Consider the following 16,176-nt stretch of genomic DNA (forward strand, 5'->3'; position numbering starts at 1 on the left):
CTTTTTTTGTGTGTGTTAATCTTTGTTTCAATCCTTCTATTTATGACGTCGTCCGCTTTTCACTTAATAAACGGCAAGTAAATGAGACATAATTGTTTGCGCAAGACAAACAGGAACAGCTGACTCGTATTCTATAAGAGAACTTGTACGAACGACATCCTTTGGGAGCTCCATCGCAAGGAAACCCCCTATTACAAGATGAACATGGCAACTGCCAGCAGGGAAGACGCTGCCCAAACAGACACGCGGCTGAAGCCAGCGGTGGCACCTGAGACGGCGGTCACTGTCGACGTGGCCGACGACGTCCTGGGAGTCTTGGAGTATATCTAGCCAATGACGATGCTCTTGTAGCCGCCCGTCGTGTCCTTGTACGTGTAGCGGCTGGCCGGGGTGTAGTTCTCAATCTCGATGCTCTTGACGTACATGGTAAAGGGCCCGTCGTTGTAGTTGGTCGCGCCGCCCGCCCACTCGATCGTGCCCTTGGAGTTGCTGCTGTCGCCGCCCGCCCAGCTGCCCACCTTGACGCGCATCGGCGTCTGCGGGTAGTTTCGGCCGCCCAGGGCCTCGGCGTAGGCCAGCGTGCGCACCAGGCGGCCGTCCACGTACCACTTCGTCGACGCCGCCGTCCAGACCAGCGTCCAGTTGCGGAACGCCGACTGCGTGGGCGCGTCGAGGTCGACCGTGGTGCCGCGGTCGTAGACGGTGGTGTTGCCCTTGCCAAAGTAGTTGGTCTGGACCTGCTTGTCCTGGCCGCCGATCCACTCCCAGTCGATCTCGTCGAGGTCGTCGGACTCGAGGACAATGCTGCTGACAATGCCCTGGCCGGGGGACGCGCGCGCCAAAACAGAGACGCGGCCAAAGAAGATGTAAAAGTTGCTGCTGAGCGTCGGCGCGTTGCCGGCCTTGCTGATGGTGAGGGCGGCGCCGGTGCTGGCACTGTAGCTGGCCGACGCGGACGTCAGAGTCCAGTCGGAGCTCGCGCCGCCGGTAAAGTCAACCGAGTACGACGCCTTGTTAAGACCGGCATCGGACGGGCAGCCTGCAGTGTTAGTGGGAGTATAGTAGTGATGCGAGCCATCCCGTAGAGTCGACGTACCGGTTTTGGTGGTCGGGTTGCAGTCGGTGTAGGTCTGGGCCGAGGCCAAGCCGGCGAGGCCAGCCACGACGGCGGTCTTGAAGAAATGCATGACGACGTCGGTGCTGGTCGTGGAGGTCGTGGAGGTGATTGCAGAGAAACACAGCAATGCACACGAAGAAAATAACGAAGATGACAACCCCCCAAGTATGCCGGCTAATTGTGGCGGAAGTGACTGTAGATAAATTGAATTTGATATATGCCGGAGAAATGCCAAGAAACGGTGAAGCAAGCGCCGCGGAAGTGAACAGAGGAGATGAACGAGCGTATAACAACTAGCATTGAAGAAGGTGACAGGGGGGATGGAAAGGAGGACAAGGTCATATACAAATCTAGAAGCGGAAAGGGTTGTTCGTAGTTTTCTTTATTGCAACCGACCCCCTCGACGACGTACGTGTGGAATTTCCCTTTTTATCGTCCTCTTCATTCGCCTGTGAGCTGACGACTTCCCCGGTGCTCTATGGGAGGCCGAAAATAGAAACCAAGCTTCCTTGGTGCTACATATTCCGGGCCTCGTATGTTAAGCCCGGGTGAACCGGCGCGGGCTAGACAAGTCGACTTACCTCCCCCCCCGTTTTGCGGCACGCTTGCGCAGCCAGACGAAAATGGGTCGTACCAGGATATAACATGAATACGTTTCTATTTCTTAAATTCATGACTTCAATAGTCATCCGGTAAAAGCATATTCAAAAGAAGCCTAGAAGTGACTGTCGACGGTGGATGCTCTTCTAGAGAGTCCCACTGCTGTCGTAATTATTGCGCAGGCTGGCCTCGTCATCATTTTTCTATTTTTTTTATTCGGGAATCTTAGAATGATTTTGGTTTCGTGGGTTGCCAGGACGCTACTCCGTCTGCTCGGTTGGCAGTACTCTTCCACTTCAAGACTGAGATCTTATAAAGTGGGTCATTCGCCGCTGACTTGTCCCTCTGCTGTTTCTTTTCGTTCTATTTCTCGTTATTTCGTTCTTTTTGTACAATGCACGTCTATCTTGAACGTCGTCTCGTCGACGTCGTCGCTAGCGAAGTCGACTCATGCCGATTGTCTTAGATGCACGCGCAGATCGCCAAGAAAACGTGGTGTCTTCGCTGGGCGTTAAGTCGGCAGCTATCACGGATGCAGCTTAGCGGATACAAAGAACGCGCGGCATCTATATCCAGGGGACTGTTTACGGCCGGGGGAGTGTTTTACAGATCGTTGACTCTGAAGTCTGTGCTGTGCGTGAGGTGCCCGGGTGCTCAAGGTCTAGACCATTGTATTTATCGGCGGTGAATGGCAGTGCATCGTGGTGATTTTCAACTACTTACCGTTGATGGAGATCGCAATGACCCACAAGCCACGGTGCAGGGGGGCGGTGATTGTTTGCGAGAAGCACTTTGTGACCCAGAAAAGGTGAGCGGTGTTCCATTATATATTGTGCGTGCTCTGACTCGGACCATATCTGAAAGGGGTACTCTGGTCGAAGTAGGAGACGGAAAAGGGCAAGAAGAGAAAGAAGGGATAAATAATAAACCGGTCCAAGATTTTGCTCAGAGTCCTGTCCCTTTGCATAAAATATTTATTGACTGTCGTATGTGTGGCTTTCCAACGTATACTATAACAAAATTCTAAAATGTACGTCCATGTATGTGCATGGTATGACGCGCTTGTTACAGTGCAAATGCGGGCGGAATGACAAGTGAAGAAGACAGAAAACAGCACAAGGAAAGTATGAAAACATGTTTGCCGATAAAACAAAGAAAAGAAAAGAGAGAAAGAGAAAGTGATGCAAAGGTCATAAACGATTGACTATCAACGACAATGTGTCTTTAACGCATGCTGTCCAGTTTACTTGGCCTTCTTGGGGGCCTTTGATTCGCAGCTTTATAAGGGCAAAGACCAGCCATACCTTAAAGGCCGTAAATGCCGCTGATGACAGAGTCGCGCCAGCCGTAGTAGTTGTTGCCGTTGATGGTGCAGAGGAAGCCACTGCCGTCGTTGACTCGCAGACCCGGAGCCGGCGGTGGCGTCGGAGTTGAGCAGGTTGGCGCAGACGGCGGACGAGGTAGTCGTCGGCTCCCAGCGCGGCAACTCGCACCCCGGCACACCTCTGGTTTGCAGACACAGCATCGCCGTAGCGTATCCACGCGATACTCTTCTATGTATGCCTTCTACTGCATACGCTTTCACACATGCTTTTAAATGCCTATCTAGCATTGCATACTCGGTAAGTAGTATGTAAATTTCCATCACGGCGAAACTGTGAGCTTCCGAGGAGCTCGTACTAACTACTGAGTACAAGTATGATTTATAGTAATATGGCATGTCAACTTCGGCTTTCGGCGGTTTTTTTTGCGTGACTAAAGTTTTGTGACACTCTTCCCCCGCGCGGGGAAATAAACGAATTCGCGGCATCCGTTGTCCGGCCTTCGCCCCGGAAGCATCACCAGACGCCGTGTCCTGTAAAACTGGCTAGACGGCGTTCAAACCGTCGAGTGTCCCCCCACATCAAAGCTTTCATTTACCCTATGCGGCCAGCGAGTTCCCCCACATCCTATCCTACCCGAATTGACCCATACTACATGACATGTGCTACTCCGCCCGCGTTTAGATTTACGATTTAAGTATGATTGCGTGCTCGCGACGCCATATGTACTTTAGAGAGCGTGATCTTCTTGCAGACGACGAGAAGGTTAAAGACAGAAATAGAAAACGTGGAAGAGAACAAAAGAAAGTTGAAAAAATAAATAAATAAATCACAAAGGACTTCTTACAAGACTGGGGCGGTTGCAAGGGAAGTCCAGTTACTAAAAATCACTACGAACGCAACCACGAATTACGAAATGTGTGGTGACAGCGTTGACCAGCTCAGCAAGGCGCTGATCCCGGACGTTTCGACGGCCGAGGTGGATAAGCTTATTGTCGCATCGATCCGCCAGGGGCGGGACGTTCCTGGCGAATCAATTCAGGACACAAATGTCAGCGCACCGGACGACTCAGTGGTGAGCACTACTGGACAAACACCAAACAACAGGTGGACTACAAATACGCCAGCGCCGGATTCGTCAACAGCGACGGCGACGAACACTCCAGCAACGACTACGACGACTACGACGACAGCGACAGTAAGCCCGCTGCCGCTGGAGACAATCATCTTCAAGGCGACCGTCCTGACGCTCGCGGCCGGCAAGTTTAATGCCACCGAAGCGCTCGCAATCCGCGGCGACACAGTCGTCGCGACGGGCTCGCTCGATGACGTGCGGGCCGCCGTGGGCACGGAGGGCATCCGCGAAGTCGACTATGGGAACCGCGTGATCACGCCCGGCTTCATCGACCCGCACGTCCATTTGCTGATGACGGCTCTGATGACGGATGAGAAGCGCTTTGTTGACTTGACGTTCCCCGGTGTGCGGACGCAGCAGGACGCGCTGGACAAACTGCGGCACGCCGTGGCGGCAACGGCAGCCGATGCCAGCGCCGACGCCAACAAGGAGAAGAAGACTCAGGTGCAATGGCTTGCTGGCTACGGCTTTGACCCGTCCCTGGTGGCGGAGCACCCGGACCTGACCATTGACTTGCTGGACGAGGTGTCAGGGGACGGCGCGCAGGACACGGCCATCTATGTCCTGAACCAGTCGGGCCACATTGCGTACGTCAACTCGGTCGTCTTCCGCGCGCTCGGCGTGGGTAAGCGTCCCGGCGAGCTTGGCTACCCGGCCGACGACGAGAACTACCAAAAGCGGGCCGAGGACGGCGCACTGACGGGGTTGCTGTTTGAAGACGCCGTGTTGGCGCTCGGGACGAACCTACCCAAGCCAACGGCCGCGGACACCGTGGCCGGCGGGCGCCGCATCCTCCAGCGGTGGGCCAGCAAGGGCATCACAACGGCGTTTGACTGCGGCATTGGGACGCTGGCTGGGCTCGCGGACCTCGCCCTGCTGCGCCAGATTTTGGAGCGCAACACGCTGCCCAGCGCCGTCACCGACGCCGATGCCGACACGCCTGTGCTGCCGCGCTTCCACGGGGCCGTGGCCTACCAGACGGTCGAGCGCCTCGCGCCCGTGGCCGACCTGCTGCGTCTGCCGCCGTGGCACCTGACGGCCGACGGCGGCGAGGCGGCCGGGGCCGTGTACGGCCTCAAGCTGTGGCTTGACGGGTCCACGCAGGGCTTCACGGCCGCCGTGTACGAGCCATACCGCGGCCAGCCCGACAACTACGGCATCCTCAACTTCCGCCAGGGCCACGCTCTCGACGCGCCGCCCGACGACGACCGCGTCGTGGCGCTCGTGCAGCCGTTTGTGCGCGGCGGCTGGCAGATTGTGATGCACACCAACGGCGCGCGCGCCTTTGACCAGGCCCTGCGCGTGTTTGCGCGCGTGCTGGCGGCCGAAGCCGTGGCCACGGACGTCTATGGGGGCCCCAGCGGCGCCGGCAAGCTACGCCGCAAGCGGCACATGCACCGCCTCGAGCACGTCACGGCCGACATTGCGCCGCCGCAGCTGGCGCGCGCCGCGCAGCTGGGGCTCGGCGTGTCGCACCTGATTGCGCACGTGCGGCGCTGGGGCGACGCGTTTGCGACGTACGTGCTGGACCAGAAGCGGGCCGCCCGCCTCGACCCGGTCGCCGACGCCGTGGCCGCCGGCGTGACCTACTCGTTCCACAGCGACTCGCCCATCAGCGAGGCCAACCCGCTGCAGTATGTGGAGACGGCGGCGAGCCGGGTGCTGGAGGCGACGGGTGCCGTGCTGGGGCCGGACCAGCGCATTTCGGTCGAGCAGGCGTTTGCGGGCATCACATACAACCCGGCGCGCCAGCTGGGGCGGCTGGACGAGGTGGGTTCGCTGGAGCCCGGCAAGAAGGCCGACTTTGTGGTGCTGGACACGGACCCGCGGACGGTCGAGGCGAGCCGGCTGGTGGCATCGGTGGGCATCGAGGAGACGTGGATCGGAGGTCGGCGTGCCTTCCGGCGGGGTTAGAGCTTCGTGATGTTAATGCAGGATGAAACCGATTGTCCGATCTGTACATGTACGTAGAAATATCCGATGAGGTAGGCGGCGGGGTTTGAACGTCGGGGTACAACCACATATCCAGTTTCTCCTGGGCTTGTTCCATTCTGATTATCAACACACGACTTGCTCCATTGAGAGTTGTCCGAGTTCCGGATGCCAAAGTCCGCTTGCACTCTTCGGGATTACCAGGCATGGTTCCCCCTGGGGTGAGATGTGGAGTCGACTGAGAGGGGAATCGTTGCCAGGGTCAAGCTGGGCCCCTGTTTGGTCTGGATAAATCGACGGTTGCGCCATCACGATGCAGAAGCGGAATTCCTTGAAGAAGCAAGGATGAAGTCTCCAGCAGAGGACTTAAAGGCTCCTTACCGCCCGGTTTGGCAGTGTCCGCCATAGTCCGACACCGCCGTCTGCCTCTTTGGTCGTTGCTTGGCTGTCGCTCGTTCTCTTTTCGGGGCGGTTATGCGATATATCGTAGAGCTTTCCATGTCATACAAGCTGCGCTTTTTGCCCGCACTTCTTTGCACTCACCGACTCCCGTGAACCCCCACATGGGCCGTTCTTGCTGCGCGGCACAAGCAGTCATTGGCCAATCCGCTCAGCGACCCGCTAAAAGTCAACACAACACAGGCTCGGACTTGGCTCGGAGGGGCTGTCGTTTGCGACCAGCCGCTGTTTCCATCTTTTGCGACGCTGCTTGGCGCGCCTTTTCAGGGGTTTCCAGCTGCTTTGGGGGCATTTTATCCGTGTGGGGTGCCCTGTGACATGTGTTCCGCCCTCGCCCGCTACAGCCTCATTCTTTCTTTTTTTTCTTTTTCTTTTTTCTTCTTTCTGCAGCATTCTGAGTCAATTTTGCAACACCACAGCATCCCACAGTCCACATTTCCACTATTCCTACGCCCACTCTGCCCACACTTGTCATATCCTGCACCATCTACGATCGACTCACGCGCTTCTTTTGCGGTTTTTAGCTTGCTGCTCCGCAGTCCGGTTCTCTCCGCTGCTCTCTAGTTCCTCTTTCTCTCCCTTTTCCTCGCAACCCTTTATTTGCCTGTGCTCCCTTCCAGTCGCTGTGACTGTATCCAGCCGCGCGAGCCGTTTCGATTTTTGAATCTTTTTTGTCTTCTTCCTCCTCCTCCTCCGTCTTTCGACATCGCTCTCGACTTCCACCCTTCGACTCTTCCCCCCGTGTCGGCCTCCCTCCTCTTCACAACACAATGCTGTCTGTCCTGAGACTGTCGGCACGCCAGGCCGGTGTCGCCAGCCGGCGCGCCGGTGCTGTTGCGGTGCCTGCCGGTCGCTTTGCTTCGTCGTGGGCCAACGTGCCCCAAGGTCCTCCGGTAAGTTGAGGAATTGTGTGTGGAAGAATGGAAGTGAAGAAGAAGAAAACAACGAGAGAAGAAGTCATAAAGGAATGAAAAGAAGAGGAAAAGAAAAGAAAAGAAAACAACTCAAACAAAAAGAAACCAAACGAAAACAGATACAGCAAATGCACAAGGACATGGGCTAACATTTATACTCTAGGATGTAAGTTGTTTTGCCTCGTTCAACCTTCAACCTCGGAAAAGACGCAAACTCCCCTCTACTTCGGCATCGCGTCGGCAGATTCCTGCGCTGTGGGTGGTGCCTTTTGGCCGTTGTGGTACATGTTGCTGATCCAGTCGCTGTGCTTCGCTTACTGCCGCTGACAGGCTATTCTCGGTAAGAACTGGCCCCAGCTCGCCCCTGGTCCCCACGCTCTTCGTCTCTTTTCCTCTTTGCTCCCCACACGACTAACTCTTCCCAGGCATCACGGAAGCCTTCAAGGCCGACTCGTTCCCAGAAAAGATCAACCTCGGTGTCGGCGCCTACCGCGACGATGCCGGCAAGCCGTACGTCCTGCCGTCCGTCCGGACCGCCGAGGACAAGGTGATTGCCCAGCGCCTCAACAAGGAGTACGCCGGCATCACCGGCCTGCCCGACTTCACCAAGGGCGCTGCCGAGCTCGCGTACGGCGCCGACAGCCCGGCCCTCGGCCGCATCGCCATCACCCAGTCCATTTCCGGCACGGGTGCCCTGCGCATCGGCGCGGCCTTCCTCGAACGCTTCTACCCCGGCGGCGCCGACCGGCCCAAGGAGATTTACATCCCGACGCCCTCGTGGGCCAACCACAACGCCGTCTTCACCGACGCCGGCCTGACCGTCAAGAAGTACCGCTACTACGACCCGGCCACCATCGGCCTCGACTTTGAGGGCCTGCTGGCCGACGTGCGCGCCGCCCCCAAGGGCTCCGTCTTCATGCTGCACGCCTGCGCGCACAACCCCACGGGCGTCGACCCCACGGAGGCGCAGTGGGTCGAGATCGAGGCGGCCGCCCGGGCCGCCGGCCACTTTGTCTTCTTCGACATGGCCTACCAGGGCTTCGCGTCGGGCGACGCCACCAAGGACGCCTTTGCGCTGCGCTACTTTGTCGAAAAGGGCCACCAGCCGGTGCTGTCGCAGTCGTTTGCCAAGAACATGGGCCTCTACGGCGAGCGCGTCGGTGCCTTTAGCGTCGTCTGCGCCGACGCCGCCGAGGCGAAGCGCGTCGACTCGCAGATCAAGATCCTCGTGCGGCCCCTCTACTCGAACCCGCCCGTGCACGGCGCGCGCATCGCCGGCACCATCCTGGGCGACGCCGCCCTCAAGGCGCAGTGGCTGGGCGAGGTCAAGGGCATGGCCGACCGCATCATTGCCATGCGCAAGCTGCTGCGCGACAACCTCGAGGCGCTGGGCAGCAAGCACGACTGGTCGCACATTACGAGCCAGATTGGCATGTTTGCCTACACGGGCCTGAAGCCCGAGCAGATGGACGCCCTGGCCAAGGAGCACTCCGTGTACGCCACCAAGGACGGCCGCATCTCGGTGGCCGGCATCACGAGCGCTAACGTCGGCCGCCTGGCCGAGGCCATCTTCAAGGTCACTGGTTAAGCGGCTATTTTCCTCCTCGGTTGTCCACCTTCTTTCCTTTTTGTCGTTTCAAAATAGAGTAGATAAGCTGTCGTCGGCGGCCTGGAAGATCGTTTTGGCGGCTACATGATTTAAAAGCGGTATCAAAAAAGGAGTAGATCTAGAATGGCACAACGAACGAAAGATATGGGAGTGGGAACAACAGTGAGAAACGAAATACAAAAAAAAAAAACTATTTATGAGTCACGGATTTGGAGGCGTCTCTGTATTTTTGTGCTTGTTCGTGTTTCTATTATTTCCTTTGTCACTTGGAAAGGACTATCAATGACCCAACACCATTCTCCTCCACCTTGCGTCATTGTCACCGCCTGCTGATACAGTCGTGCGGTCTGTGGCACGACGCCTTCCTAGAGAGTCCCGTATCCATGTCATTCCGTCGTATCTGTCTGTCGTCCAAGTCGTAAGTCATATTTGGTGCACGTATTGCAACGTATTGCAGTTCAGTTTCGTCATGACCGGCCCAGCCGTGCCAGGTCGTTTCGCACGTCCTCCACCTGCTGCCCCATCTCGCGGTAGACCCGTGCCATTTCACGCATGGTACGGCCCTTGCTCTTGGTCTTTTCGTCCGTTTCGCCGTCGTCCGCATCCACATCGATCCCGTACTCCCGCAGCAACGCCTTGCGTTCGCGGATCGTCTCCTCCAACCGCATCTTGCTGTCGCGCAGGTGGCTCGCGTAGTTGCGCAGCGCCGTCACCGCCTCCGGGGGATACACGGTCCGTACGGCCGCCGCCCTCGTGGCCTGGGCGTCCACGTCACCGGCCTGCGCCGCCAGGGATACCTCGGCCGCCCGCAGCTCGAGCGACCGCGCCACGGGGCCGTGCTTGGCTTCGAGGGCGCGGATGAGGCTCGTGAGGTTGGCCGCGTGGAGGTCGAGCAGCGCCAACAGAGCGGTGGCGGTGGCGTGCCGTTCCGCGGCCAGCTTGATGCGCGTGTCCACAATGGCCTTTTGTAGGGCCACCACCTGGGCAGGCAAGCCCGGCACGGCGCGGTGCAGGTACGACGGGTTGGTGGTCGGGTTCATGACGCGGGCCAGGCCGCGGGCGGCGGTCTGCAGGTTCTCGGACACAAGGCTGGCAATGCGCGGCAGGTGTTGGGGGAGTGATGTGAAGGGGGGGCTAGACAGGAGCAGCTCGACGTCTTCGCCGGAGAGTGTCGACGCCGAAGAAGACGACGACTCTGGCCCATTGGCCAGTTGCAAGAGTGGCGGCAGAAGCATCAGCAGGTCCACCAGGTCGGGCGGCAGGTCGTTGGCCGGCTTGGGTGGTGGCACGAGCGGTGCCGGCCGGGGAACGGTACCAGCACGCGCAGCTCGGCGAGCTGCGGCACCACCAATCTTTCCCTCCGCTGCACCCGCAGTCTCGGATGCCGGAGGCGGTGCGGCAATGCTAGAGATGGCCTGAACAAGGATGTGGTTCTTGGCGGCTCGTAACCGCGCTTCTTTTGCTTTCTAAGAGAGTGGGGGGCGTCAATGGGGTGATTCTAGAAAACAGAACTGTGAGGAAATGTACAGAGCACCGGCCACGTACCTCTTTAATGGCCGCCTGCTCCTTTGCATTGACATGTGCCTTTGTTGATCCATCCGGATTGAGGATCACCGTTGTGAGCGTTTTGTAGAGCGCAGCAAAGTCTGGGTTGTTCCGCAGAACCGCCTCGTCCACTGGAGGAAGCATGGTAGCGATGTCAACTATGCGTGACAGTTTTCCCGGGTTTTTTGAACAGATGTTATTGTCCACATTCACTTCTGTTCATGATCGTCTCCGCGAATAGGGGACGTGTAGTCGAAAACAGCCGACTTTACGCTGTACAGCTGGTTAGCGGGGCCCTGTCGGACCGGCAAATTCTTGGTGGGTCCATATGGGTCAATGTGGCCAATAATGTGCGACCACTGAATGGCGCGCGCGACACCACCATAAATTTTCAAGAGCTTCTCAATTGCACGACGAACGGAACGTCGAAACGGTAAGACGTGGCAGTCAAACATCCACGACCGACGACGTCGCAACGCGCTCCGCAAACGACCGTAGTCTGTCAGAGGACACAACGACTGCATCCTCGCCATTTGCCTCACACCCCAGCGACAATGGTGCCCTCACCGTTTTCTGTCGCCCGCGCCGGCCAGAGGTTACCATTAGCTTCTGCTTCGTCTTCTTCGACGTCTTCTCCCACCTCCTGCTCGCTCCTCGCCGCCTCTCTCCGCCTCTCCCAGACCTCTTCTGCTACACAGACCACCGGCACCCAACAGATACGCTCCTACAAGCAGCAAGTCCCCGCCGAGGGCCCTCCCATCCCCTCGCCCACCGCCAAGCGCCCCGACATTCCGCCGTACCCGCTCGGCCCGCGCCAGCTCTTCAAGCAGTCCAACAAGGGCCTCTACGGCAACGCGCGCATCCGGTTCGGCAACAATGTGTCACGCGAGACGGAGGTCATCAACCCGCAAAAGGTGCGCCGCAAGTGGTGGCCCAACATCCAGGAGAAGCGGCTGTTCTCGGCGTCGCTGGGCGTGCCGATCCGCACGCGCGTGAGCACGCGGGTGCTGCGCACGATTGACAAGGTGGGCGGGCTGGACGCGTACCTGCTGGGGTCGAAGCCGGCGCGGATTGCCGAGCTGGGGCCGTGGGGGTGGCGGCTGCGGTGGCGGATCATGCAGACGCCGACGGTCCAGGAACAGTTCCGGCAGCAGCGGGTGACGCTAGGTCTGCCAGAGGAAGGGCTGGAGGCGGCGCAGGCGGCGGCAGAGGCGGCCCGGGCCCTCTTGGAACACGACATCGCGGAGGACAGCTTGTTGACGGAGGAGACGCAACGGATGATTGACGAGGAGGCCCTGTTTGACATGGCGCCACAAGAGGGTTTCATGGCGGAGACGGACGGCAAAAAGTCGTCATAGGGAGGGGGGTAGAAGGCTTGTGTTGTAGCATACTGTACGAATACCAAAATCACAAAGACGCGTTCACACAAAGTTTACTGGGTTGCATACGAAGTCATGTGGTTGTTTGTATTAAGAGCGAAATGCGGTACATGATGTCCAAACGCCTGTGCCTGTATCCTGGAAGAACGCCGGCAAGACAGTGTAAACAAAGGGACAGAAAATGACGTGAGAAAGAAGAGAACATGCGTGACAAAAGAAAATGAACAGAGAATACATACAAAAAATGGCCCAATCCATTGCACATGCAGGGTATCCATCTACTGGTAGTGAGGAAGGAAAGGAAGAGAATGAACGAAATGGAAGACGACGGAAAGGTCAGCACAGCTGCCTTGGCACGACGGCCACATTGAACTCTGCCTCGTATGGTGGTGGCACGTACAGGTGCGCGTGTCTGTGAGCATGTCGGTGTGCCTGCCTCTGTGGCGGCCCGACGGGCGACGGCTCGCGCGGCGCATACTGCGGCGGCCGGTCCTAGCGGCCGCCTGCGTCGCCCACGTCGCCGTAGCTGCTGCCGCGCCAGTGGCCCTTTTTCTCAAACACGACGCGGCGGCCGCCGCCGACGCTGGCGGTGGACATGCTGCCGCCGCTGCTGCCACTGCCACTGCTCCCGGGAATGTTTCGTCGCGCGCTCAACTTTTCATCGCGCAGCTGCGCTGCTGTGGCGTCGTCGACCGCCGCCGTCTCGGCGCCGCCGTCAAAGCGAGGGAAGAAGGCGGCCGCCGTGTTGGCGGGGGCCACGCTCCGGGCGTTGCCGTTGCCGTTGTTGCTGGTACTGCTGCTCGTCGGATCACCGTCCAAGTCGCCCGGCGTCGGATAGAAGCGCTGGCCGCCGTCGCCGCGCGTCTTGTCCGGGCGCACCATGCCCGTCATGGCGTGGAGCATGCCGACGAGGACGACGACGACGTAGACGAGCAGCAGGCCGGTGGAGATGAGGGCCTCCTGGACGACGCTGTTGCGCAGGGCGGTGACGACCTTGTCGACGGCGGCGGTGATGTCGTCGCTGGTGACGCTGCCCGGGTCGGCCAAGAAGGAGGTGAGCGACGAGTCGTTGGTGATGGAGGCCTTGGCGCCGACGGAGAAGGTGTCGTTTGGGAAGAGGGGCAGGGTGACGTGGGCGTGGTCGTGGACCCAGGTCAGGCCCTCCTCGACGGCCTCAATCTTGATGCCGATGAGGCAGCGCACAATCTGCTGGACGGTGTTGTCGAGCACGGTGCCGTTGAAGACGGCGTTGATGCCGCTGCTGATCTCGGCGGTGAAGACGTTGAGCGTGTGGTTGACGGCCGTGGTGGCGTTGACGACGTAGCCGAGAATGTCGTTGTTGATTTCGTTTTGGAAATTGAGCAGCACGCCGTTGGCGTCGTGGGCCCAGGTGGTCGACACGTTTTCGAGCGTCGCGACGACGTCGTCGGCAAAGCCGCTAACCTCGGACGTCAGCGCGGGCGCCTCCTTCTGGATGGCGGCCAGCAGGATCGACTGGCAGACGACGGAGAAGAAGCCGGCGGCCGCCAGGGACAGCACAAACAGGGCCGGGAAGCTGGTGGCGTAGGCAATGGCCCAGCGGGCCAGCAGCTGGCGCTTGCCGGCCTGGAAGAAGCGGCTGGCCACGCGGATGCCGAAGCCCGCCGTGTACGGCCGGCTGGCAATGTAGACGACGTCCAGCGGGTCGAAGCCGTGCTGCGCGAGCACCTTGGCGCGGCGCTGCTGGCTGCGCCAGCGGCGGATCTCGATAAAGGCCATGGGCACGCAGGCGAGGACGGCGAGCAGCACCAGGACAACCAAAAAGGCCGTCTTGGCGTGATCGGCAATGTCGTAGAGCACGGTGAAGAACTGGGTGATGTTGTCGTTGCCCGAGCAGAAGGTGAGCGGCGTCTTCTTGGCCACGGGGAAGACGGAGGTGTCGAAGGTGTAGGCGCCGTAGGTGTTGTTGAGGACGGTCTTGAGGGCGTTGAAGGGGATGCTGATGGCGTTCTTGGTAAAGTTCTCGGCCTCGTCGTAGGTGGGGATCGTCGAGTTCAGCGACTGCAGCGTCTGCACGAAGCTCGTGTCGTCGATGTGGATATTGGACAGGTCATCGATGGGACCCGACAGGTCGAGTGTCGGCGGCGTGATGGTCTTGCCAAAGATGCTCGACGCCGACGCAATCGTCGAGAAGGCCGAGTTGATGGCGTCCTGCACGCCGCTGACGTCGCTTTTGAGCGTCGTCGTGATCTTGCCAATGGCGGTGTTCATGAGGTCCGTCGCCTCGTTGGCGGCGCCGATGCCGACGTCCAGACCGCCGTGGATCAGGGCCGACGACAGGCAGACGTAGGTGCCGATGTAGAAGTTGATGACAAAGATGATGAGCTGCTCGACGCCCGTCAGGATCATGCCCAGCAGCGCCACCAGGCCCTGCACGGTCTGCGAGATGCCATTCGCGGCCAGGTCGTTGACGCCCACGCTCAGATAATGCGGCATCGACGCCATGGCGCTGCCGACGTCCTCGACCTTGGTGCACGCCGCCAGCGCTTGCGCCTGCGCGTCGTCAATGTTGCCGTGGAGGCCGCTGATGAGGATCAGCACGCGGATGAGGACCAGCACCAGCAGGATGGTCCACCGGTTGAACCAGATCTGCGACAGGCGGGCCCGCAGGCCCAGGTAGGGGGTGATGCTGCCGGCGGAGTCGTACTGCGGCGGCGGCGGGCCGGCCGCCCCGGCCTGGTTGCCGAGCTTGAAATTCTGCATCTCAAACGAGTCATCGCGGAGGCTGGGCGGCACGTCAGGATAGGGCTGAGCGTCCGGTTTTTCTCGAAGGAATCCCATGTTCGTGGCGGTGTGTGTAAGAGTGGGCGGGGACGAAGGAGAAGAGGATGAGAAAGAGTGTAGTTGGGAGTGTGTCCCGGATTGTGTGTCGGTGTATAGATGTCGTGATGCTTGTGTGGAGATGATTATTTGTGTGTACGTCGTTTCTAGTCGAGAGAACTGGTTCAAAGGAGAAGAAAACGAAGCAAACGGGTCTGGACCGTGAAGGTATTAAGAACGCTCGTGGTGTTTGCGGTGGCGTCTATGCGGTGCCCGTTCATGCAAGTGAACTTGTAACAATGAAATAGAAAAGAAGTAAATAATGCAGCAAATAATAGAGTATTAAAAATAGTGTGGTATCAAACCAAGAACAAAATGGGTGAAGGAGAAAACAACTGGAAGAGGATATGTAAATAGAGGAAGAAAGAGGCCGTCAAAGAGAAAATCAAAGGAAGAGGAAAAAGGATATAACAAAGATAATAATATAAAGAATAACCAGGAGAGAGAACAACGAAGAAGATGACCCTTGCAAGACGTGAATCAACTGGCCAGCAGACAATAAAAAGGCACGCCTCTATGGAAAGGCTGCAATGGTGAAGAGGTGGGGAGGGTGCAGGGCCAGAGCCGTGAATAAGGTGAGGTGCATATAACCAGGTATATGACGGGGGCAAAACAGGGAAGAAGACGAAAGGACGGATGAGGAAGAAGGGGGGATAAAAGAAATAGAAGAAAGGTCAGGAAGAAAGGAAATATGAAGAGACAAAATAGGAAAACAAGAGACGTCGAGGGGATAGGAACGCAGCAAACAGAGACGACACAACACGACACATGAAGGGCGAGAAATAGAAGCGACTACACGGGCCATCGTGGTCGATGCGCAGACGGTATGGAGTGGCATGCGGAGGATGAGGATGGAGAGGCCCCTGGCTTTTGCTTGTTTGGACCACAGCGCATTTTGTCAATTTGGCGTTTTGGGTCATTCGGGCGGCGGTAGGCGCCAGGCACGAGTCAGAAATGAGATCCAAAGGGGTCTGAATAGGATCAAACATCCCCCGTTGCCATCCGTTGTCCGTTTGAGCGTTTGAGGCCGTCAATGGCACGACAAAGAGAGACAACAATGGGACTCAATAAAGGATGGCCTCTGGGCCGTTGTTTGGCAGGCCACAATGTAAGTGGGGGGGCCAATCAGCGTACGTAGCCGTCCGTTTTAGCGAGGAGCAGCCTTATTTTGCGCTGGGGAAAATCTATTTTGAGGTGAAGTTGACCCTTTCACAGCGCCTACCGAGACAGCGGAACGAGTGGGTCTTTTTTCACTGACGCTTTCTAAGGATCCGGGTTCGTTAGAATCTTCTCTTCCGATATATG

The 16,176-nt window shown here is 58.3% G+C and overlaps 6 protein-coding genes across 6 annotated transcripts; 4 read left to right on the forward strand and 2 right to left on the reverse strand.

Moving 5' to 3' along the window:
- Positions 1–326: 326 nt before the first annotated feature.
- On the reverse strand, positions 327–1,187 carry SPSK_03558 (glycosidase crf1; the record flags this gene model as incomplete). The annotated part of the gene is made up of 2 exons (XM_016730396.1): positions 327–1,039; positions 1,097–1,187. 2 exons carry the CDS (start codon positions 1,185–1,187, stop codon positions 327–329), a joined length of 804 nt encoding a protein of 267 aa, XP_016584822.1.
- A 2,768-nt stretch (positions 1,188–3,955) lies between these two features.
- On the forward strand, positions 3,956–6,088 carry SPSK_10984 (imidazoleglycerol-phosphate dehydratase; the record flags this gene model as incomplete). Its single annotated transcript, XM_016737205.1, has 1 exon — positions 3,956–6,088. One exon carries the CDS (start codon positions 3,956–3,958, stop codon positions 6,086–6,088), a length of 2,133 nt encoding a protein of 710 aa, XP_016584823.1.
- A 1,247-nt stretch (positions 6,089–7,335) lies between these two features.
- SPSK_03239 (aspartate aminotransferase, mitochondrial) lies at positions 7,336–9,067 on the forward strand (the record flags this gene model as incomplete). Its single annotated transcript, XM_016730080.1, has 4 exons — positions 7,336–7,458; positions 7,651–7,734; positions 7,810–7,819; positions 7,905–9,067. 4 exons carry the CDS (start codon positions 7,336–7,338, stop codon positions 9,065–9,067), a joined length of 1,380 nt encoding a protein of 459 aa, XP_016584824.1.
- A 488-nt stretch (positions 9,068–9,555) lies between these two features.
- On the reverse strand, positions 9,556–10,777 carry SPSK_03423 (uncharacterized protein; the record flags this gene model as incomplete). Its single annotated transcript, XM_016730261.1, has 2 exons — positions 9,556–10,554; positions 10,634–10,777. 2 exons carry the CDS (start codon positions 10,775–10,777, stop codon positions 9,556–9,558), a joined length of 1,143 nt encoding a protein of 380 aa, XP_016584825.1.
- A 410-nt stretch (positions 10,778–11,187) lies between these two features.
- SPSK_03581 (50S ribosomal protein L24) lies at positions 11,188–11,991 on the forward strand (the record flags this gene model as incomplete). The annotated part of the gene is made up of 1 exon (XM_016730418.1): positions 11,188–11,991. One exon carries the CDS (start codon positions 11,188–11,190, stop codon positions 11,989–11,991), a length of 804 nt encoding a protein of 267 aa, XP_016584826.1.
- A 441-nt stretch (positions 11,992–12,432) lies between these two features.
- Positions 12,433–15,119, forward strand: SPSK_10513 (uncharacterized protein; the record flags this gene model as incomplete). Its single annotated transcript, XM_016736897.1, has 2 exons — positions 12,433–14,842; positions 14,983–15,119. 2 exons carry the CDS (start codon positions 12,433–12,435, stop codon positions 15,117–15,119), a joined length of 2,547 nt encoding a protein of 848 aa, XP_016584827.1.
- Between the last annotated feature and the right edge of the window lie 1,057 nt (positions 15,120–16,176).

Source organism: Sporothrix schenckii (genome assembly GCF_000961545.1).
Source record: "Sporothrix schenckii 1099-18 chromosome Unknown Cont47, whole genome shotgun sequence".
Lineage (NCBI taxonomy): Eukaryota > Fungi > Ascomycota > Sordariomycetes > Ophiostomatales > Ophiostomataceae > Sporothrix > Sporothrix schenckii.